The sequence below is a fragment of the Rhea americana genome, unplaced genomic scaffold, assembly GCF_003343005.1.
Source record: "Rhea americana isolate MKP2758 unplaced genomic scaffold, rheAme1 scaffold_37, whole genome shotgun sequence".
NCBI classification, from domain to species: Eukaryota; Metazoa; Chordata; class Aves; order Rheiformes; family Rheidae; genus Rhea; species Rhea americana.
Genome location: NW_028186501.1, coordinates 5118237 through 5140349, shown reverse-complemented (window position 1 = coordinate 5140349; position 22113 = coordinate 5118237). Strand labels below are relative to the sequence as shown.

Below are 22113 nucleotides of genomic sequence, written 5' to 3'. Positions count from 1 at the left end.
TTTTTTTGCTCCCCCTGCCGATGGAAACCTTTTGCTCCGAGTGATTTCATGCACTTTCAGATCACGGAGGTAGATCTATCGACCTTATGTCGATGCCGGATGCTCTCGGCACAGAGCAGCGGGGACGTGCTTGTGCCTTAGGCACCTGTTGGCCTCGTTAAACGCAGCACGTAATTGGGTGCATCTGATTCGACTTTACCTACATAGCGTGCAGTCCTGATAGGAAATTCTAGCTTAATAATCCTTTCTAGGTGTTTCAGTGACATTGAGCAGACCTGTTTCTAGGATGGAAATGCGGGAAGCTAACGCTCTGGCAGCTGCGCCGGTGCTTTTAAAGGTCCTTTCTGGACTCGCCTCTGCGGGAGGAGGTAGCAGGCGYGCGTTTGTACCCTTGCGCTGTTCGGGTGGGGATCGGAAAGCTAAACTCTGCTTCTCCACGCGGATGCTAAAGGATCCGTGCTGCCCGTGTAGTTCCCAGCGCTGAAGTCTATTTCTATTCAGCGAGGCAATTASGTTTTTGGCTTGAGTTTCCACTTACGCTGCTTTCCTGGACCGAAGCCCGTAAGGCCGCGCTTTGTCCCCGAGAGCTTGGTGCTTTTCCCTTTTCCTCCCTGCTGATGGACGTGGGGGCCGGTCGGCTTTCGGCGTCCGTGCGGAGGTAGCTGCCTTTGCTGTCGCTCCTCGCGCGGGCAGCACGCGGCAGATAACCCCGTGCGTGCGCTGCCCCGCGCGGCCGCTTTATGAATCCTTTCTTTTTTTTTTTTTTTAAGTGTCATTAAATCAAACTTTTTTTTTCCCTTAGCATTAAGCAGAGTTCCCGGTCCTCCGAGGCAGCCGAAGATGAGAAGGAGCAGCGCCCGGTGACGGTCAACCCCTCGCACATGAGGAAGGCGTTCAAGGTCATGAACGAGTTACGGAGGTACGCTCCGGCCTCGCCGGGCCTCCTCCGCGGTTTATCCGAGAGACGCTGGTGGGAGCGGGAGGGCTGCTGGGACCCTTGGAAGAAATCTGGGCCACCTCYGTCCCAGCTAACGCTTGCCCGGGGGCTGTGGATGGACAAGCAGGAAGGGGCAGCTAAAACGCAGCCGGTCCGCGCTGCGCTGCGGTGTCGGGCCTGCCCGTCTTTGATGGCGGCTGTGTCTCGAAACCGCCCTCGGAGCAGTATCCTCCGTTTGTGAATGATGATTCGTCTGGTGTTTTCCATTACTTACAGCGAGTTCAGCTGTGAACTACGTTCTTGACTGCGCTAATAGTCTGAAAATCAGCAGCAGAGTACTACAGACATTAAGACACCGCGTAATTACAGGTGAAGGGCTCCTAAGGCGCTGTTCTTACTCTTGCTGACTCACGGTGTCGCTCGCTTTGGGCTTCGCGCCCCAAGTCGGGGGGTTGTGGAAACCCCCTCAGAATGCTAGACCCTTATTTGTTAATTTGAAATCCTGGTATTGGCTAAAGGAGAGCACCGCGGTGTCTTTGCACACCCACGTGGGTACAGGGAGAAGGAAGGCTGAAGAAATCTCGGCGGACACGTTCCTTAAGAAACGTCTGTCGTTGCGTCAGCTGTGTGGTGGCAGTGGTTAAATCCGAGTTGTTTCTTGGCTGTTAGGATCCTTTGAACCACGTAGAAGTTCACTCAGCTCTTTCCAGCTAGTTCATTTGAGCCCCTTACCATTCAAACAGAGACTTAAAAGCACAATTTTTGAAAGAATTCCTCTGTTCCTAACACACGGACATGCGTGCTGCCTCGCTATGCAGATGTTACGGTGAGAGCGGGTAACACGCTCCACTGCTGCATGCCCTAAGTACTTGAAAGGTGCTGTAAGAGCCAGCTCTCTCCTGTGGATTAAGTGCTTCCCTAATACACGCATTTCTCTAGCGCAGCGAAGGATTAGAAATGTCTCCCTCCACAGATGTTTGACAGCAATTCTCAGCTGGTGCATAAGGAGCAGAAAATGGAAATATCCTTCCTTTGTAACAATTATGTAAAGCTGAATATGTTTTCCTCTTGGCCTCCCTCTAGTCCTCTCTTTGCACTGAGAGCAAAAGACCTGAAAATAGAGGTCTGTGCAGCTATATTCAGAAATCTATTGTGCTGCTATTATTCCTTTGTTAATTGAAGCGTGGTGGGAATAGCTGGAGACTGACAACGTGTCTGTATTTAGCTAGATCTTGTGCAATACTGCAAAGTTATAAKGCATAAGGTTGAAGCTGCCCTAAAGCACCTGTTTATTATTGGATTTTTTTCTTCCACCCTCCCCCAAGATGCACTCCTTTTCTCAGCTCCTGCCGCCGCTCTCGAATAAGTGGTTCCCATGTCTGTGTATTGTGCATTGAACTTGGCAATCAGTTAAGCTGTCAACAATCAGTGTTAATAGCTACCTCGAATAATAGTGCTTCAATTCTAATGCCTTGAGAAGGTCTAGAAAAATCTTGATAAATCTTTAACCGATTTGCTATCAGTTGTTCACTTGAACTGCTTAACTTCCAAATATAAATCAAACTAATTTTCATGAGAGACACTTCAGATGAATATAGATAAGCTGAAGGGAATGAGAAAGCCTCTATTAAGTGACCATTAAAAATCTCCCCTGCTTACCATCGTCCGTGCCAAACCTGGTAAGTGCAGAGCACAGGCTACCTGTTCCTGCTTTTTTTCCCTCCCATTTTCCAGCTATAACCCTCTGTTTCACAATTTTGTTTGTGTTTCAATGCGTGGAGGAGAGGAGGGAGACATACCTAGTCCGTTAGAAGCTCTATGCATATTTATTTGGTATGCAGCTTCCTAAAGGGAAACAAAATGCAGCATTGTGATAAGTAATTCCAAAGAGAAGGCAACACCTAGATTTACTGACTCTGATCTTTTTTCAGGCTTGACATTTGAAAAGAACACCCTTATTTTGCATTTGTATGCTCAGAGATCTTAAACCAACTTATTGGGAGGCTGAGCACTTCTAGCTGTCTGCATCGCAGAAGTCCTGTGCAAACATTAACTAATGAATCCTCAAAGGACATACACGGGGCTGGTAGAAAAGGTCACTGATTAATGAAGTGACTTTGCCAAAGCTCTGCAGTTAGTTGGTGGGGGAAACTCAGAAGTGTTTTGGTTTCTGTCTGGAACCCCTTGTTTTATCTCGGTGACTCTTAATCCCAGCCTAATTCATATGGTAAACTTAAGTTTTGTCAGGACCGCTGATAAACTCTAGTGATGGACTGTTCCCTTGGGGAGGATGATGGGTAAGCCCTCAGTGCTGCGCAGGACAGGATGAGGTTTGAGTGGCTGCATCTTGTTTTAGAGATCTACCAGTACTTGCCTTGAGGTRCTACCCAAGCTCTTAAGCTCTTCTGTACCTTCTGTGAGCCCTACTATTTTCATAGACGGAGAGAGTCCCTTTACCCATCTGTTCTTTGGGAAGCAGGTATGTTTAGTTTGGCTTCCAAATTGTTTATTTTGAAACAGAACAGCTGCAGCCCCACAGCAAGCAGGGCTGCAGCACTGGAAGGATGCTGGATTTGCTTTGTAGACAAACACTGGTAGGAGCTGGTAGTTGAAGGCTAAGAGGACCTTCCRCTGGGATTTGGCTGAAGCTTCAGTTTCTAATTATGGCTCAGGTACCTTGTCTGAAGTGGTAGGATTTTTGGGTTCTTTTTTTCAGAATGTATTGACGTAGCTTTTTGTACGACCGGGMGTTCTGAAATGACGTTTGTCTTTTCTGGTGTTTTTCCAGCAAGCGACTCCTCTGTGATGTGGTGATTGTGGCTGAAACTGTGGAGATGGAAGCCCACCGGGTGGTCCTTGCGGCCTGCAGCCCTTATTTTTGTGCCATGTTTACAGGTACTCTTCTCTACAGCAAYCACTGCACTCGGGCTGAACGGGCCATTGCAGATTTTGAGAGACTYGTGACTGTGTCTCTGTGGAAGGACCTGCAGCAGAGGAAGTAGGCATGGGCCTCTAGAGAGGGGATTTCCATGGAAGAGAAGAAATACAGTTAGATCTGCAGTTTGTTACACTTGATGGATGTTCTTGGTCATCTTTTGGCTAATTTCACTGAGGCAGGGTCAGTGAGGCTGGGTGTTRTGGGTATGAGGGAATCTGTACCCTATGGGTCACAGGGGGACTACCATGAGGTTTGGCTTGCTGTTTTTTGTTCTTTTTCTTTTTTTCCCTCTTCTCCCTTTTTCCGTAAAAAGAATTTGAACTCATGAAAACACGTATTGTTAACAAGCACGTGTGCCGTGCCTTAAACTTTCGTGGTGCACATCAAAGAAGTTGCTGGCACGGAAGCTGTAGTTTCAAGGCCTAGCCCTGCAGATGCTTGTTCACAGTCATGGATGTTTGATCTCCAATGGCACTTTTTGCTACTGCCCAAAATAAGGCTGTTGTTCTCTAGGTCCCGCTGCATATTACCAGCTCTCCCTTTCTGCAGGCTCCRYTGTTGCAACCCTCTAYGTGCTAATGGCAGATGCAACCTCGRTGTGAAGGGAAGAAGACAACAAAATTTGTGCTCYGATCACATGGTCCCTATTGGGGATGCTCTTTAGAGGCTGTGCCTGGAGGGGGCAGCCGAAAGAGCCATGCCAATAGCAAGGAATGACCAACACTCTGAAGTTGCTCTAGCAAAGTTTCTGCTTGGGAGCTCCGTAGTTTCCTTTCCTTTTCCCTGCCCTYCTTTCCAGGAGGGGAACTATAACCAATTACCAAGAAAATGAATGTACGTTCCATGGAATGGTTATTTTGTTCCCCAGCTTCAGCCTSATGGACTAYTGTGCRTAAATGAGATTTTACTCTGATTTCYRTGTTCCTTGGTCTGTGGCCTGGGGAAGGAGGAAGCCCCTTTCAGAGAGACTCAGGAGCTGGGTGGATGCTTCTTCCTTTTAAAAGCCRTGGAGTTGGGCCTTGTTTGGTTTGTTTTGCTGGGAGCAGAATGCGGTATTTTTCAGGAAAAAGCTTGTCATTTGGGAGTCCTTTTTTCCCTGCTCTGTAGTGGAGAGAGACAGAAAATGTGGCAGAAAGAATACTGTTTTGACTGCAAAAAGAGGGATTGGGTGCAATTAGGGTATTTAATCTGTACAAGCAGGTAACGCTTGGGCATAAACAGATGTCTGAATGTTAGACAAGATCTGAGGTTTGCCGCAATGGCTTTATTTGCTTCGCCAGACTTCCAAGCTGCAAAGTGCTGGTGCTTCCCAGGCAGCTGGAAGTGTGTCTTGAAATTGGGCATGAACGATGGATTGGCTGGTCTCTGTGATGTTCAATCCTGATAAGTAAAAATTCTTGGGAAAGCCCTCCGATGCTTGGAGGTCAGCCGAGCGGGACAGTGACCTCCCTGGGTGCGGGCAGGGCCTGTGCTGGTGTGTCCATGCTGGATTTCTCTGGGCCTGGTAATGCTTCATGCTGCGAGTTAAACAGTAATCGGGTACCGTGGTCATGCGGCTGCTGCTCCRGCTACCTCTGGCTCCGGTACCGCTCTGGCAGCTCCAGCCATCTCCCCATTACATAATACTCTGAGCAGCAGGTCATGCAAAAGCTGGTTCTTGGTACGCTTCTGATTCTGGGTCTTGTGGTTGAAAAAGCTGTGGATGCTTCATCTCCTTCCCGCTGTGTGTTATGTCGCTTGCAGGAGGATGATGTTTTAAAATCACAGCTTGGCTGTTAGTTCAGGTTTCTTATATTGCAGATGAGAAATGGAACTTGGCAGCTGTGCTGTGGGTGTCTTTGCAGGATGTGTGCTGCACCAGTGGTAGCAGCAGAGGTGTCCCACGGTGTCCTAGTCAGGTTGAACCATTTACTGGAGGAACCACGCACCTGGGAGCAAGGTACGGAAGGGAAGAGAGGAGCCCAAGCTCAGCATAAAGCTGCGAATGGGAGGAACCAGACTGAGATCAGCAAACCTTCGTCTGATGGTTGCTCTGCATCCCTTGTCTTGAGATCAGGCTTGTGTTTGAATTAATGAATGACCTTGTGATGACCTTGTCACCTTTTCTATACCCTCTAGTGTCCTCTGGTTAGGTATTTCTTTTAAAAGCAGCCTTGGCTGTTTGGCTTGACTTAAAATAAATAGGCATATCTTCCATTTATACTTTCTAGTACAGAAGGGGAGTCTAGACCTGGTAGTTCCCACTTCAGTGTCTCTCCTTCACGTTTTTTTAGAACATTTCTGGTGGAGGGTGGTCTGCACCGTTGCTGGCCCCATTCCGCAGAGGTGACGTGCGGAGGGCTTGTTTGCGTGAGGGGCGGGTGTCCGCAAAGTGCGTTCCCTGGAGAGCGGCAAACTTGGAGAAGAGCCTGGCTGTTCGGCTCGTCTTTGCTCCCTCCTGTCTTTATTCGTGGCTTCTGTTTAGCCTCTGGGATGGGGTTTGTGCCGGCGCCTCGCGCGGCGAAGCCCTGCACCGGTTTGTTTCTCGCCGCAACCCGTACGTGTGCCGGATGACGCTGGTGCTTTGACCTGCCGACCGAGCGAGGCTCGAGGCCAACCTGTCAGAGATCCGTTAGGGGTTCGGTTCTTTTGCTTTTAAACTTGTTCGCTTTCTTTAAAAAGGGACGGGAGATGAGATGCCTTAATTCACTTGGTCATTTGGATGTCCGTGGTGGCACTTTGGAGGCGGCGGGTGCATTGGGCTGGGTGCGGAGGTAGGTGGGAGCGTTGGTTGCCCTCTCCCGTCCAGCGCGTGGGCTGTCTTAGCCGCTTCCTCGCCGTGCAGCCTGGGAGACGCGGCAGGAGTGGCACCTTCCGACGAGCCGCGGGCACGCGGCTGGGCCGGCGCGGCTCRAGGGGCTGGATCCCACCGCCGCGTCTCCTCGCCGTGGGGCGGAGTGGCGCGCGTGAGGCTCTGCTCCGTGACTCTGCACGGGAACGTTACCAGGCTGGAGGGAGCGGAGGACGTTAGCACGCAGGGTTAGCAGCTTGCTGGTGGGTGTGGAAGCCCACACAGGCTTTATTTTTGTTGGCTGTGTCACATGAGTGCCACAAAGACAGATGATGTTATCGGATCGGTCCCTCCAAGCTATTTCTGTATCGATCGCTGCGTGAGTGAGTCTGGATGTCTCCTGTGCCTCTCTGGTTTCAATGAACGTGTTCGTGCTCTGGCTGCTCTGCTCTGCTTCTTGCCTGCTCAGATGCAYGAATACAGGCACGGGCTTTTATCTGGGAACTCCTTAAAGCATCTCCAGACTCCATTTAGGCTGCTGTCGACTGACCTGTTTTCAGAATCCCTCTCATCTCGGGAGGTTGCTACTTTGCGAGTGGAGGTGCGTGAAGGAGATGATGCTTATTCCATCAATTAAAAGTCATACCTGCTTTGAAGGCATCACAGATGTAGGCCAGTTATCCCTTTGTACTCGTACATATCTATTCATGCGCTTCTCTGGATAAAACTCTTATTAGCTAATTTTAAAAATGGGATTTGGAGCAAATACTGTTTCAGCCTGTTTCCCTTAAGGTGCTGTTGGCTCTTCTGATACTTACAATACTAACAGGAACTCCGCTCCTGTTACTTRCCTATTTACTGGCACAAGTGAAACCAGCAAAGTTTTATTTCTGGGATGCAGATTTTTGCTCAAGCTTGGCCACCTCTAGCATYCTGTGCTGCGCACTTGATGTGCCTGGCCACGTCTTGCTGTGTGCTTTGCAGAGGTGTGGGCTGTAATTGCTTCTCGCATAGGCTGCAGAAAGTATTCTTCCTCTTAATCCCACAGCAATACTGAGTCACCAGATTTCTTAAAGTAGTGATTATTCRTGCCCTGGTTCAAGAATTGACATTTCTTCAAGCTCTCCTTTGTTTAGCTTTATTTTTGCATTTATTGTTTTCTTCCATTTGGAGTTTGTTCTTCCGTTTCTGTGGTTTTTCGAGATTCTGCTGATTAAAACCTGGAATGTGGGATGTTGCTGCGTGTGGACATTAAAAGAGGGGCCCCGGGAGCCCTTCGTGTCCTTCCCACAGTGTGCATTTACTACTGCGAGGTGCTCTTAGTGCACACAAGGTGTGTGCATGTAGTTGCTGCACAGTGTTAGGCTCAACGTTGTCCATAGGGGTGGGAGAAGTGTGCGTAAAGCATGAGGTTCMTGCATAGGCTTTTAGACAGATACAGATTTTATGTGTATAGCTCTAGAGCATGTGTTTCTTTGTTTTGGGGGGATTTAAGTTAGGTATTTGGAGGAAGGATATGGTTTGGATGCAAAGGCTGCCTCTGAGCTGTGAGGCTGGGAAGGAGACAGATGAGCAGTAAGTCTTTAGCCACAGATGCCTTTCATAAGGCATAACTGTGAACAAGTTACAGCAGGATAATTTGGAAGAGAAACTTGCAGCACATGGTGTGTAACTGCTGACATGTACGCTTGTTTTCCTTGGCAGGTTTGAGATAGCACAACCCTTTTTCTTTAGGAACTACTTTGCGTTCTTTGTAGGGTGTACCACCAAGCAGCCCAATCTAGCTGCGGCAACTTTTTCATCTATGTGTGTWTGCAAATTCCAGTTGTTAAGAGGGATATCAGAAAAGGTTTATGGGCTGTGGAGCAGAAGGAAAGCTCTCAGTATGGGGTAGATTGGCTAAACACAGGGAAACGTTTGCTTTAATTTGGCCAGAGAAATATTTAGCTGCCTTCCTCTGAATCAACCYGTTGGGTTTATTGACTTAGGCTGCTGTCTCTAAATGTATGAGGCATTTATTAGGTGGCATTAAGAGGCTTCTGAGAATCTTGCTTGTTGCCCTTGGATGGTCAGGGATAGCATCAAGGTAGTGTCTTAGTGAGATACCAGAAATATATGCTGGATGTTTGGGGAGCCAGGGCCTGAAAACAGGACTTTCAGAGCAAACTCTAACTGTGCTTTTGAAATGAATTGCAGGAGACATGTCTGAAAGTAAAGCCAAGAAGATTGAAATAAAAGACGTTGATGGGCAAACACTGAGGAAGCTGATTGATTACATCTACACAGCTGAGATAGAGGTCACAGAAGAGAATGTGCAGGTAAGTCTGGTTCAACAGCTTCCTTGGAAACTGAAGTTAAAAAGSTTGAAACTCAAAGATACGGGTACTTTTAGGGCGAGTGATCTCTTCAGGCTGCAGAAAGTAAAAGGTTGAGCTTGAAAAGAGCTACTTCCACTCTCTGCTTAGTCTTGAGGCACTTTGCTGCTTTCTCTGTGCTTAAGTCATGTTGCATTTAGCTTTCACATCATGCTCTTGCAATGAGATTAGGCATTTGCCTTCCAAGGAGCTGTGATGACTTGTGGGTCAGTCTGTCGGAGGTCAAAATATACTCGAACAAGCAGCAAGTCAAATAGCTGTTTTAAGGTCATGACAGAAAAATCTGGCTGTTAGTTTTTAAATTCTTCTGGGGAGTTTGAATTGTTTGGCGGAGCTTTGAGTAGAATATGTTGTTAAAATGAAAGCATTCTTCCTTTCTTTGTATGTGTGYGCTCCGTCTTGAAGTTCTTTGAGGTAAATATTTATCTAGAAGTGGAAAGAGTATTTGAAAGGCAGTCTACAGATAAAGCAGGATGCTCAAGAGAGTGTTTTGTTGTCTGTTGCATGGCTGTGACTGTATATAAGCTCGTAAGGCTTTTTCTTTCACTGTACTTTATCGTAAGAAAACAGCTGTGCAYTTAGTCACTGGATTCTGGAGAGGGTGCTGGGAGCTTGTGTGCAGACGTGCTTTTCAGTTATTCCCTGTTTTTGTTTGCAAGTGGCAATATGAGTTTGTCTTCCTCTTTGTGAGTTGGATATTGGACAGAGCATCAACAGTCTTTACTGCTTCAACCCTTTACTGCTTGGAATCAGGTTCTGGTTGCATATGGGAGCTGCTCCTTGAGCACCTTCTCTCTTTCTTCCCCTGGAGAAGGTGCAAGTTTCAGGTGYTTGCTCTCCTGTAACGTGTAGTTCTTCCTGCATGATCTTGGGCAAAACTCTGAGATATGTCTACCTTTTAATCTAAGCCTTATTTCATTTGCTGTAGTYTAAATCTGGGTGTCTTTTCTCTCCCTTTCTGCCCTTTGGTTTTACACATTGACTTCCTGGCGTATTCTGATTTGTGCTCAGAATGTAGTGCTTGTTTGCATCCCTCTAGGAGTGTGGACCCTGATGACCCTCCCAYGATGCTTCAAGCAGGGCACTAAGCTGGAGTATTGATGGAGAGGACGGTGGTCTTACAGCAAGAAGCTGAGGGTTCAAACCCTGCTGCAAGTCACTTTGACTAGCTGTCCAGTGTGCAGCCCACCTTTAATTACAGAGTATATGCAGGCTCATAAGGAGCTGAAATATTGCATTGCTTCCGTAATTCCTAGCAGCAAACCAGGATGAAGTTCCTTAGACCTCTAGGGTCTTTCATTGCTGAAAGAAAAATGCTGYTTGCATGCTGTCAAGCTGGTTTTCCTTCCCATAGGAAATATGAAGACTATATCCATGTGTCATCTGAAACGTATGCTTTCCTTCTACCCTGCTGGTTGTTAGTTGGCCTAAAAGCACCCACTCGGCGCGTGGGAAGCACAGAGCTCAGGATACCATCTGGCATTCTGGATTCCGTCAGTCTGGATTGAATGGAGCTTGCTTTAAGTTAGTAGGCATGCCTTAGCTTTTCCCCACGCGAGTTGAGCATTTCAACACTCAACTCCAGCTGCACCTGCAAACAAACAGCATGGGGGGGGCTGGATCTGGCCTGGGATCCAAGTCTGTCCTGCTCTTAATTGACAGGATGGATGTGCCCCAGGAAGTCCGGTGATACCTTTTCTGTTCAAACAGAAAACAACTTTTTTTTTTTTTTTTTAAAGTAAAATCTAACCAAAGTCTGCTTTCTGATGGCCTGGGGCTGTGCAAAGAGCCTTGTCTTCGTATTTTGACTCCAGTTGCTCTGACAGATCAAAAATAGGAGTCTGGTGAATACTGAGATTTAGGAGTAGAGCTTTTTCCTGATCTAATAAAGCAGGCCCTTTCTCTGCATGATTAATTWAAATAACCACTCTGTGAATAACTCTTTATACTGGAGGTAAGATAATTCATGAGAGCTAAGAAATGAAGCTGATCTAAAATGAGATTGACTACTTTAAGTTTTACTGTGTGTTAAAAATACCCGTGTTGAAAATGTGCTGTGGAATTTAATATGATTCGATGAAGAAACCAATCAATAGAAGGTTTAAAGAGAAATCTCCRTTCTGTCTCCAGCTCTTTTGCCACTGACTAAAACAGAATAAATAGGTTAATATTACTGTAGGGTTTCTTGTGTGGCCTCAGAAGGAGTTCACAGAAAAAGAATATTCTATGATTCGTTGGAAAGGTTCACATTAGTGAAGGCAAATGACACGAATAACCAGGAGTTCAGCTTCTCGCTGCTTGCACTTTGGATTAGCAGTGTCAGTCTTTGACAGAAGTGAGCAGTTTTGGTCTTTTATGTTGCCCATCCTCCTGCTGTACAGCACCGTGTCAGCTGTCCAGCCGGGAGGATGCCTTGATGGTGTCTGTTTGCATTGTTTCAGGATTTTTTTTTCCCACTGTGAAATGTTTGTTTGCTGTCTTGCTTGAGCAAAAATAAGACGTTCTCCTTCCCCAGCCGGTATCTCCCCAGTTCTCTGCTGCAGTGCCGTTTCAGTGCATGGTTTTACAGACTTCTTCAACAGCTGGAAGAAGCAATTCCTGGGTACTGGTGCCAATTAATTTCTTTATTGAAATTACAAGAGAAGRTTGCTAAAGGATGGTAACTGAGCAGAGTTATGTGGGTGAGAATTGCCCTGACCAGCTCAATTCTACTTTATTTTGGAGCTTGTTTTTCAAAGAGGGATTTCAAGGCAATAGACTTGGTAGTAGAATGGTTTGAGGATGGTGGAAAGTTGAAAGTCTCCTATGCTGAAAGGTGTTTTGCCTCTGAACACAGGTTTGGGATTTCAACTCCTGCTTATTCGGAAGGCATGGGGCAGAGCAAGAATTTCTGTCTTTGTGGTGGTCATGGACTAGCCTGAGGAAAATCCATTTGGGGATTTCCGTCCCTGCTGTCTTCTGCTGTTCCTCCCTGCCCCGCTTATCAGGGTAGCTGTAAAGACATCTGGTTCACATGCATGACAGAAGGATCTAATTTGAAGATGGAGCTTGATCAATTTATTGGGAAGAACATTTTACCATGCAGTTTCTGTAAAAGTGAGGAAAACTAAAGTGAGCAACTTGGAGAGGTTCACAGATGCTTGTGTGCAGCCCTGGTTGGCTTCAGTGGAAACCATATGCTTACATCTGAACCGAGCCCAGGGTCTGGTACTATGTATCTGTATGTAAAAGCTGGCAGTTTTAATGTGCCAGCACATTGGATTTTTCAGTTAAATTCTGATTTTGAAGCTGAAGTGGCTGCATTGCTGCTTGCTTTCTACCACTCATGTCAAACCTGCCAACTCGAGGGAGGGTGTTGGGAGCAAAATCCAGCAATTGAGAAAAGGCTCAACGTGACTTTCCTGAATAGAGCTGAAGTGCAGCCCGACTAGGGAATTAAAGTGCCACCAGCTTTCTCTGCAGAGCTGCTTGACCTTGTTGAGCGTTGACCCGAACATCGTGAAGGGCCCAAAGCTATTATGCTTGAGCTGATGTTTAGCAAGCAGGCACAGTTCCCTAAGAGCATGCTAGAAAATTATTTTGCCGTGTAGTTGGAGACTTGGACGTGTTGACACTACYGTGTTTCTGAGGCAGGTGAGTGGCTGGCTGCTTTTGCTGGCTCTCTGTGTCCTCGTTATGTGTTTGGCAGAAGATGTATTGCGGTGAATATATCCCAAGAGCTCTTGTGCCAGCAGCACTGGGTCACAGCGGGCTGGTGTTGAGCTGCTGGTAGGATGTAGGCTGAGTGCCTGTCATTCAGAGAAGTGTTTTGTACTTAGGCTGTAAAAATAAGGCTTTTCATCAATGAGCAAATATTATGGGGAGGGGAAGCACAGAAAACTGATGAAAAAATTCAACAGCTGTTATTCAGTCCCAAACTATTTTTCAGTGACCCAAGAATCGAAGCAGTTGTGTGTATGGAGTTCCTCTCCAGGAACAAGTTGTTCTCTTGAGCCTGTGCTAGACATTTTGCTTTTGCAGAGCCTGTTAGTGAAGGCAGGAGGGCAAAAGAGTTGTGGAAATGCATGAGTTCCCACTTTAGACCAAAACCCATCCAGAAACCAGGAGGCAGGCAACTCTGCGTGGAAAACACGTTGTATTGTGTGCACGTCAGCCTCCGAGTGGACGTGCAAGCTTCTTGGTCAGTTCATCTCAAAAGAAATTGTGCTGAAGCCTGTGGAGATCACACGTTTTTCTGTGATCAGGCTGGTCATGCTGGTGAACCAGGAGACTTGTGAGGAGGCCTTGCATCCTCCTAGGAGCTCTGGTGAAGACTCCTAGACCTCTGGTTGTGGACCRTGGATGCAGTCCCTGTTCAGCGTGTTGGTGGGCACTGATCCTTGCTAATGGCACTTAATTACCTGCAGGCAGCCTGAGCATTACAATGCCAAACAAGAAAATCATTACTATTAGARTTGTAATGACTCCCTGGGAAAAGTCCCGATTAACCTGATTTCATGATTGAACTCCTGCTAATGAAGCGCAGGATACCACGCGTCTGGTGTGTCSTGCTATACTAGCCACAGGCTGGCTCATGCAGAAAGCGAATGGAAAAATCTGTCTAGAAATCAGCTGCTCAGCTGGAACTAGGTGTTGGAACTGTCAGCTTTGCAGACATAATAATAACAAAAAATAGCTTAAGAAGTGGGGAAGAAAACTTAAAATCTGTAGCAATTCCCTTTTGGATGTGCCCTGCACTTCAGGTTACCCTGAGGACTTTATGACTTCCAAACAAAGCAGGGAGTGTATCCAGGACAGATGCTGTTTTGATTTTGCTAAAATAAAGGGGTGACAAATGGGTCATTTTCTTTTCCCCGCGTTCTTTCCAAAAGCTGTAGCTATGGAAAGCAAAAGCCAAGGGCGAGGCATAGAGCCTTTTCAGCTCAGCTTTAGGAGCTATAATAAATCGGGGCTGTTTTCTCCCTTCTGCAAAAGATCCTTGCCTTGCATTTCCTCCTGTCYGGAGTACTAGAGAGCCCTCGCCACAGCTGTAATGCCTTCTTTTATGTATTAAAGCAGTTATAGCTGTGCTCTGCTGGGAAGTTGGAGATGGTAGGTTAGGAACGAGCAGGTGACGTTGCCAGCAGYTCCCATTTTTTCTGTCTTGCCTCTGCATCGCTGCTTAAGTCTGCTGCCGGAGGTGTTTGGTGGCTCTCGGCCGTGAGTGCCTCCCGCCTTTGCTGTCTCACCCCAGGCAGAGCATTTAAATAGAGGCGCCGTTCTTCACCCTCAGCGCTGGCTGCGGAGCGGCTGTGGGGTGACGCAGCCTAATTGCCTGCCTTATGCTAAAAAGTCACATTAGAATAGTGGAATTTTATCTCCATTCCACGTGCAGTTTGGGGCTGTTCAGTTAACCTGCCTTGCAGGCGTGAGATCCATTTATTTCTCTGGTCGCCGTTTCCCCGGGAAGCTGTTGGACAAGTCTGTGCAGATGTTCAGCCCCAGCTGTGGCCGTGGATGTGCTGTGTGAAGGCTTATATGTAAATCCTTGTTCGATTTCCAGTCTGAACAGATTGTCAAAGCTGTTTATAAGCTGTAATATAGCTATTCTTGCTGCCCTGGGGAAATGTAATTCTTCCCGTTTTACGGAGGAGGAATGGTGGCATGGAGAGTGCCTCCTGCCCGAGGTGACGGGATGGAGTGCTGCAGAGCAGGGAACTGCTCTGGTCTCTGCAGCCCAGCTCACGTCCTAGGTTTTGGTTGAAAGATGTCTCTAGTTCAAAGGTTTATRAAAGTATTTGGTTGCGTGGGCAATGTTCTATAAAATGAGATAGGTACAGAGTTTGCAGAGGGAGAGCGCGTTTCCGGTAAAATAGATTGTTAYTGCTGTTTAATACCACAGATGAGTTCTGGACATAATTTGTTTAGCAAAGAAGTCAGTTTCAGTAARTAATTTTAATATAGTTTCGAAAGATAGTTAGATTTTGGTAAGGAGGCTGATCTAGTAGAGGAGCCAGCAGACTGGTATGTGCTTTCTCTAAATTGTTCGCAGTGGTTGGAATTCAAGGATTAAGAGCCAAATCTGGACCCAAATGTAGCAGCTTGCCTGGATATTAGTGGAGTTGCAGTTTGGTCCTGCTACATGTTTAGGCAGGGCATTTCCTCTTGTTATTGCTGAAGGAAACACAGCTTGTGCTAGCGGATATCCTCTGCTTGCTTTTCACCCTCCCTGGCGAAAAACAAGATGAGCGGTGAGAAGTTCAGCTGGGAAATGAAAAAGAGAAAATCCACTCATCTGTTGATAGGCAGGCTATTTATATCCTATTTCAAAAAGTGTTAGATGGAAATGGCCCTTTGCTATTAATTATAGTGGAATAAGGCACTTTCTACTCTGACTTCTCAAGCCAGCATGCGACTGTACTCCTGGCTTCAGGATGTCCAAGAGGCTGTCRTGTGCGGGTAGTCGGTGATGGCAGAGGGAGCCTTAGAGGCAGTATCCCAAAGCACTTGAGCTACTCTGTGCACTCGCATTTGCATTGGTGTGCCCTTGATCGCTCAGGACTGCAGGCAGGAAGCCTGGCTCATGTATTGCCATAGAGGGTTTGCAARGATCCAACTTCTTATGCAAGTCAGGTGCTTACCTTTCTACTGATAAAAGGAGATGGTTCAGCCAGAGTAGAAAGCTTTTCACTGCTAGGTTTCAGAAATGCAGGAGCATTGTTATCTTGATTTAATTAAAAGCACAAACTAATCTCCTCCTGGCATCAAGATGTTTGAGCCAAAATGGGCTCATAGGTTAATTGATTTCTTTATTTTATTGTTGCCTATTGGGGCGGCTGCAAAACCTACAGCTGGGCTGGATTTTGGAATGCATCGGTGGCTTAGAAAACATCTCAGGGCACATTGCGAGTTCCCTGCAGTTCTCCTGTGATGGGCGGCAGGCGTGCTGGGGAGGCAGAGGGAGGCGGGAGAAGGAACATCTTTTCCGCTTCTCTGCCCCACTGAGCTCMGGGTGGTGAAGATTAACCTGTTTGTTTTGTTTAACGATCACTTGTTTTTTCAGTCGGAAATAATTTTCYGGAAATCTATGTTTAGATGGTGAGCGCAGATGCCTGGTTAGAAGGACATGTGTGAACCAGCCAGAGTTGTAGAAAAGCTGGAATAAGAAACGTCCGCAGTTGTTGTAAGACTGTTAGAAAGGAAATTGCTGATGTCATGAGCTGTAACATCCAGACTGACTTTATTTTTTACTTCCTTTTTCTTACTTGCTGGCCTCAGATGTTCTTTCCAGCAGATGTCACATTCCTGACATGATTTTGTCTCGCTTTTTTACACTTTAGTATTACAGGTACAAAGGAGTACTTCATGTGCAGGCGCAGCAGTGAACCACAGGACTGAAATGTCCAGAGTTTACTGCATTTTTCCGGAGAGCCTTGCTATACCTAAAAACCTCCTGGAGGTTGCTGAGAAATCCCTCTCTAACGTAGCAGTTCGTCTCCGCTGCTCACGAGCCAACAAGGTTTTGTTGGAAATGCAAATGCRCTAGGCTTTGAGGGTGATGAAGCACTGGGCTTGCATAGGCTTTAAATGTGATGGTAAACATGTTTACCATGTAAAGGAAAAACCTTCTGTGCTGGACCTACCTGGAGCAAAACCAGAAATTCAGGTGTGTCCATGGTTGCGTATGTTTTGTCCTCCTCTTGCCTGCCTTGARGCCTTTCAGGAGATGTGAGGAGATGAGCTGTACTAGATCCATGTAGTAAAGCTATTTYCATCTCTCAGGGCACAGAGTGGGAGTTTCCGTATTTAGATAATGCTAAAACTTTAACGTGTCTTTTTACGTCTCTGTGACACATCCCTGTGTAAAGGGGATTTAGACCTTATTTGTTTAAGTCAGGAATCAACTTTCTCTATTGCTAACTCTCAATTCCCCTTTCTTGTCTTTTCAGGTTTTGTTGCCAGCTGCTAGTTTATTGCAGCTGATGGATGTTAGAAAAAACTGCTGTGATTTTCTTCAGTCCCAGTTGCATCCCACAAATTGCCTTGGAATTCGAGCCTTTGCAGACGTGCACGCATGTACCGAACTTCTGCAGCAGGCCAATGCCTATGCAGGTGAGGAGAGGGTTGTCCATTTGGAGAGTGCAGCCTGTTTCCAGGTAGTGTTGGCTGATGAGTTGAGCAAGATCAACATATCCCAGTGAAGCTCTCTGTACTTCTCATCTTAGAAAGAACATGGGGTGGAATACTTTATTGGGTGRCAGACCTGTGACTTTTAGTGATGTTGCAAATTTGGGGATTTAATTTGGTTGCAGGGAGAACCTTGGAGGTAGAAAAAAATGATTCTTTGGATCCTAGTCTACAAAATATTTGATCAATTTATTTGTAATAAAGTCTCTGGCAGCCTGCTCAACAGCACAAGCTGTGCTGGTGTGCTAGTGTCTTTCTTTTATATGCTGGCCTGTGACAGCAGTAAGATATGATTGTGAACTTGTGCATTCTAGGAATAATTGGCATTTAGCAAAATTAAATCTTGATGGGCGCAGGAACACTCAGCTAAAACAAATTGTCATAAAATTTGAGCTTCTGATCAGTGGAACAAGAGCCACTTGCACCATGTGTGTGTACACTCCTTAATGCTTCTCTAATGCTTGCTTCCTTGACAGTGGGTTTGCTTGGCTGCAATAAGTAGGTTCGGGCAATTGCTTTCTGCATCTCTCTCTGGAGGCGTAAATGTGAAGCTGCTTCAAGTGGGGCCATGCTCTCAACTCCCCTGTGCTTTCTAGTCTTCTCCAGGAAAGTAGCCCTTGATCTCTTCTTGAGAGAAGCTGGTAATTATCTCTACACAATTCTGTCTATTTTTACAGACAAAAATACACCTGCTGTTTCCTGGAGCACCTGCTCTATCCTGCAGCGTTTTTCCTGGTACATTATTTTCTTTAATTGGACCATAAGTAGGCTCAGTGGAATAAAACTATGCCCACCAGATCCTCCCCTCTTCTCCTGCAAGTAAAAGTAAAACCTTTTCAGCTGCTCTGGCTGTATTATCCCCTGGAGGAAAAGGTACCCTGGAAGGAATGGTTAATTGTGTAAAGGCTTGCTTGTAATATCTCATTATCCTTGCTTCCAGGCCCTATTTAATCTTTAACCCAACAAGCAGTGCATTCACTGTGTATTTATTTGCTTGTTTGGCAATTAGAAGGTCTGCTTTGTTGTTTCATTGGCCTTCATGTGTCCCAGTTAGTACAATAGCCCATGTAATGTTAATGAAGCGCCATTAATAAAAATGCCATTAAAATTCTTTTCACTATGTTGCTTATGTAACAAGCATTAAACAGAGACAGAAGTCCACAAGCTCGAGAGTCCGTGATTGTATGAGCTCAGTTACTGAGGAAATGCTTAGTTCTAGCCAATGGATAACTTTAGTAGGTAGAGGGGCCTTCCTGATGCAAGAAGGCACAAGTTCTTACTTTACTCAAATCAGTAAATATTTTTCTTACTTCCAGCAATAAGAAGAGATCAAACATCTTTCTGCTGCYAAATGCCAGTCTAGAATGAATAGGAGATTGTGTCCAGAAGTCAGAGTACATAGAGTTTACTGTGTCAGGAGCATTTTCTTTTTCACAGGTGTTTAAGGCCAGACGAGTTCATTTGCACTTGTATGTGATTTCCAGCATAACGCAGGTTATGAAGCTTTATCCAGATACTGATACTTTTAATCGAGAGTCTTTAGGTTAGCTAGGGCATTTCRGTTAGCTAGGGCATTTTGGTCCCTAGGAATCTTAAATGGGGTCTGTGACAGGAGGAACCCAAATGGCCCTGAAGTGCTGGAGTTGGTTAGGAGTTGTTCAGGTGAGATCTCCGAGGTGCTCCACTCTGGAAGTCGTGCCTTCTTGCGCCTCTGTAGTGCTGCTTTTTGGCCGACAAAGTACTTTGTGGAGGTGAAAATAAGAGGTGGATCTGGCTGCAGAGGGAGCTCTTTGGGTATGTGARTCTGAACCTCCGAGAGCTAAAGGGATGAGGGCTTGGAAAAAGCTACTTCAGATAAAGAGTCTAAGACTCAAGTTTCTGTGTTTCAGGGAYTTAGATGAGATTAAATTGGCATGTATTTGTAACAAACTGTAAAATTGTCTGCAACTGGCTGATGGCCATTTTGACCTATAAATACTTAATTGTTTCCTAGCAGCCCTTGACTAGGTGTAAGGTGGGGCAGCTCAGACGATGCCTTTTGGAACTGTGTTGCGACGAGTCAGAAGTCTCCCAGTCTGTGATTATAAGACAGTGGTGTAAGTTGCTGYATTTTGTTATAAGTGGCTCCCAGAGTTACAGGAGGCATTTGGAGGCAAGAAGAGAAGAAATTTGTAAAGTTAAGTCTATACGGAGAGAGACACAAGGTCACTTGGGAAGGTGGAGGTGTGGTGCTGAGAGTCTTKAGGAGGGGAAAGATGAAGTTTGTGTATTTTGGGGGGGGAGGGGGGAAGAAGCGTCAGGAGAGAAGGAGCATGATCCCACATGAGCCCATCGGATGCGGATCCACCTTTCCCCATCTCTTCTCGCGCTCCTCACACGTGGGTTCAGCTCGCTGCTGCGGGATSTCTCGCATCTCGCTCACAGGCTGATTCGCGGCTGGTCTATAAGCACCAAATTGATGATATTTGGCCAAATCACTTTAAAGGTGGGCTTCACTCTGAATACCTAGAAATATCAGGGACCCTTGCTGGAGTCTCTTGCCCAAGCGTCGAGCAGGTCTGGTTCTGTCTAGCTTGCTGAAGTGGATGAGAACCGAATCTCGAGGTGGTCTGGCTCCAGATCTCCAGACTGACAGTCTTCTCAAATGCTGCTGGTAATCTCATCTGCCATGAGAAGATACTTACAGTGGCTTAAGTTAAGTCCCAGTTTACAATTTATTATTATTTACGAAAGAATCTTGTGGGGCTTATGTTATTTTAAATAACATCAAATTTCTTTAACCAGCTCTGAGACTGTTTTGTTTCTACATTCGACAATTCAGTTCCCGCGTGCAGTGTTTGCCTTGGTCGCTCAGAGCTGTTATAATACGGGTTCTCTGAATGCTCTAGTCCTTCCCTTGACTTAAAGCACGGATTTCATTATAATTTTCTGTTCCACCTTTTCATTTGTTGAACAGAGCAGCACTTCCCTGAGGTGATGCTAGGAGAAGAATTTCTTAGCCTTAGTCTGGACCAGGTTTGCAGTTTAATATCAAGTGACAAGCTCACAGTCTCCTCTGAAGAAAAGGTACAGTAAATTGTGTAGCAACAGTGAATTTAAGAATGCTGGAATGTTTTGAAATCTTATACTGGAAACTATTCTTATGCTATGCTATTTAGGGGCCGTTTTCYAACAGACCTTGCATGGAAAAGAAAATTAAAAATAATGAGAATCCTAAAAGCACATAACAACGACCTTCACTTGGTTGTTCTTTATATGAAGTAACGATTCGCAGATCCATATCTTTCTGCCAAACCCTGAGGGGCAGAACTGAATTCCGTCTGTCCCTGGAAAGCTGGTAGCCTCCCGTCTTCTGCTGGCATAAAGCTCCTGYTACCTGCCTTAAAACCTCACCAAAAGGTGAATTTCCCTAGGTCAGGGAGGAATATTGCCTTGTGGTGCACCTTGGACCATGACAACTTAAAGGCGGTCCACTCCCCACCCCCCCAAAAAAAAACCCAACGTTTTTCCAGTATYGTCCATGTTTTTAATGAAAAGAGGGGGAAAAGGCATTGCTTGCTGCTGTTTTGTGGTTTGAAATGTTCAACACATCTCTTGTGCTCTGAACTAAAAGTGAGACGATCAGAGAGAAGGATGGCCCGGTGATCACGGCGCTTGGTGAGCTCTGGGACCACCCCCGGCCTTTGGCGTGGGGCTTCTTGTATGACCTGCGCCAGGTTTGGGGGAAGGAAAACGTGCCCCTGGAGGGTCCTGGAGCTCGCCTCTGAATTGCAGGGAGATGGGCGCTCGGGGAGGCTGCGGGAGAGCTTGTAGCTTCAGGACCCCGTTGAACGCCCGCGGCGCCGTGCTGAGCGCCTGGGGCCAAGCGCGTGCACCCATCCTGCCCAGCCCCGCCAGGCTGCGGGCRCGCGTGGTTCGGTCCACGCGGCACCGGTGTGCCGTGTGAGGTGCTCGTGGAGCAGGGTGCGCTTCGTTCGCATCCTAAACCAGCAGCCTTGGCGGCGCTCGTCGTGTGTTTCCGCGGGCCTGGGGCGAGCGTGGGTGTCTCCGCGGGGTGCCGCTCTGTGCCGCGCACGCACGGCTGGAAGGGGAGAAACGAACAGCGCAAATTCACGGCAAAATTGCTTTGCGTGAGCCCAGCAGCCTGCAAAGGGAAGTGCAAGTTTAGTAACCGATTTTTTCCAGTCCTGTGCAGCATTGTTAACAAGCTTTTATTGGCCTTGTGCCTGGAGAAATCAAAGTGCTCCCTCCTGCATCCGAGCTTTATACAATCAAAACCAGTACTTCTTTGGCTGATTTTAGTTGATTACGCAGGTCTGTGGAAGGAAACGTAAGCATAAGTGGCACGTTCAAAACAACAGATATTAATAAAAGCAGATAAGCAAAAGACGGGATTTGAATATAAACATGAAATGTGCTGGAGTCCGAAGGGAAAATAAAGTGCTGAAAATTGAAGTTATATTGATAGACTGCTAATTAATGTTAGCTGCAGGGTGACAGATGAGCAGTTCTCCCGACTTTTGTTCTTCCTTTCTGTTGGGGGGTGCGTGTGTGTACTACACACCYGCACACTTGTATGTGTGTAAGTGTGTGCACGCGATGGATCAAAATTTGTCCTTAAACAATATGACGTCGTAAATAGGCAAATACTTAAACCCTCTGAGGGCTAAATTACGACAAGGAGATTTCACGAGAAGCGCTCTCGCTGCTGCTCTTACTGTAGCTCGTATTTATAATGCAGTCGGTGACCCGGAGTAATTGCACCTCTTGGAGCAGCTGGAAGTATTAGAGCCAAATCCTGGCAGGGCCACGAGTAACAGGCCCACTGGGGGAAGTATTGCGGCTATAATGCTTCTAGGTCAGGCGCGTGCGCCCAAAACCAATACGTTCTCCCTTCCTCTGCCATCCCCCAGCTAATTCCAGTTGG

At 46.5% G+C, this 22113-nt stretch overlaps 1 protein-coding gene across 9 annotated transcripts in view; it reads left to right on the top strand.

Annotated features, from left to right (window-relative positions):
* Positions 1–22113, top strand: part of KLHL3 (kelch like family member 3) — a 55529-nt gene that overhangs the window by 13410 nt on the left and 20006 nt on the right. For 5 of the 9 annotated variants that reach the window (XR_014896792.1, XM_085312834.1, XM_085312832.1 and 2 more), the window contains 5 exons: positions 803–919; positions 3726–3832; positions 8842–8963; positions 16949–17111; positions 20143–20252. Coding sequence is in view for 8 of the 9 variants with exons in the window: in XM_085312834.1 (XP_085168960.1) it covers positions 803–919; positions 3726–3832; positions 8842–8963; positions 16949–17111; positions 20143–20252 (619 nt within the window). In the remaining variant the exon portion in view is untranslated. Of the gene's footprint in view, positions 1–663; positions 712–802; positions 920–3725; positions 3833–8841; positions 8964–16948; positions 17112–20142; positions 20253–22113 lie in introns of those variants that run through there. The other 4 variants (XM_085312839.1, XM_085312836.1, XM_085312837.1 and 1 more) reach the window with 4 other exon arrangements.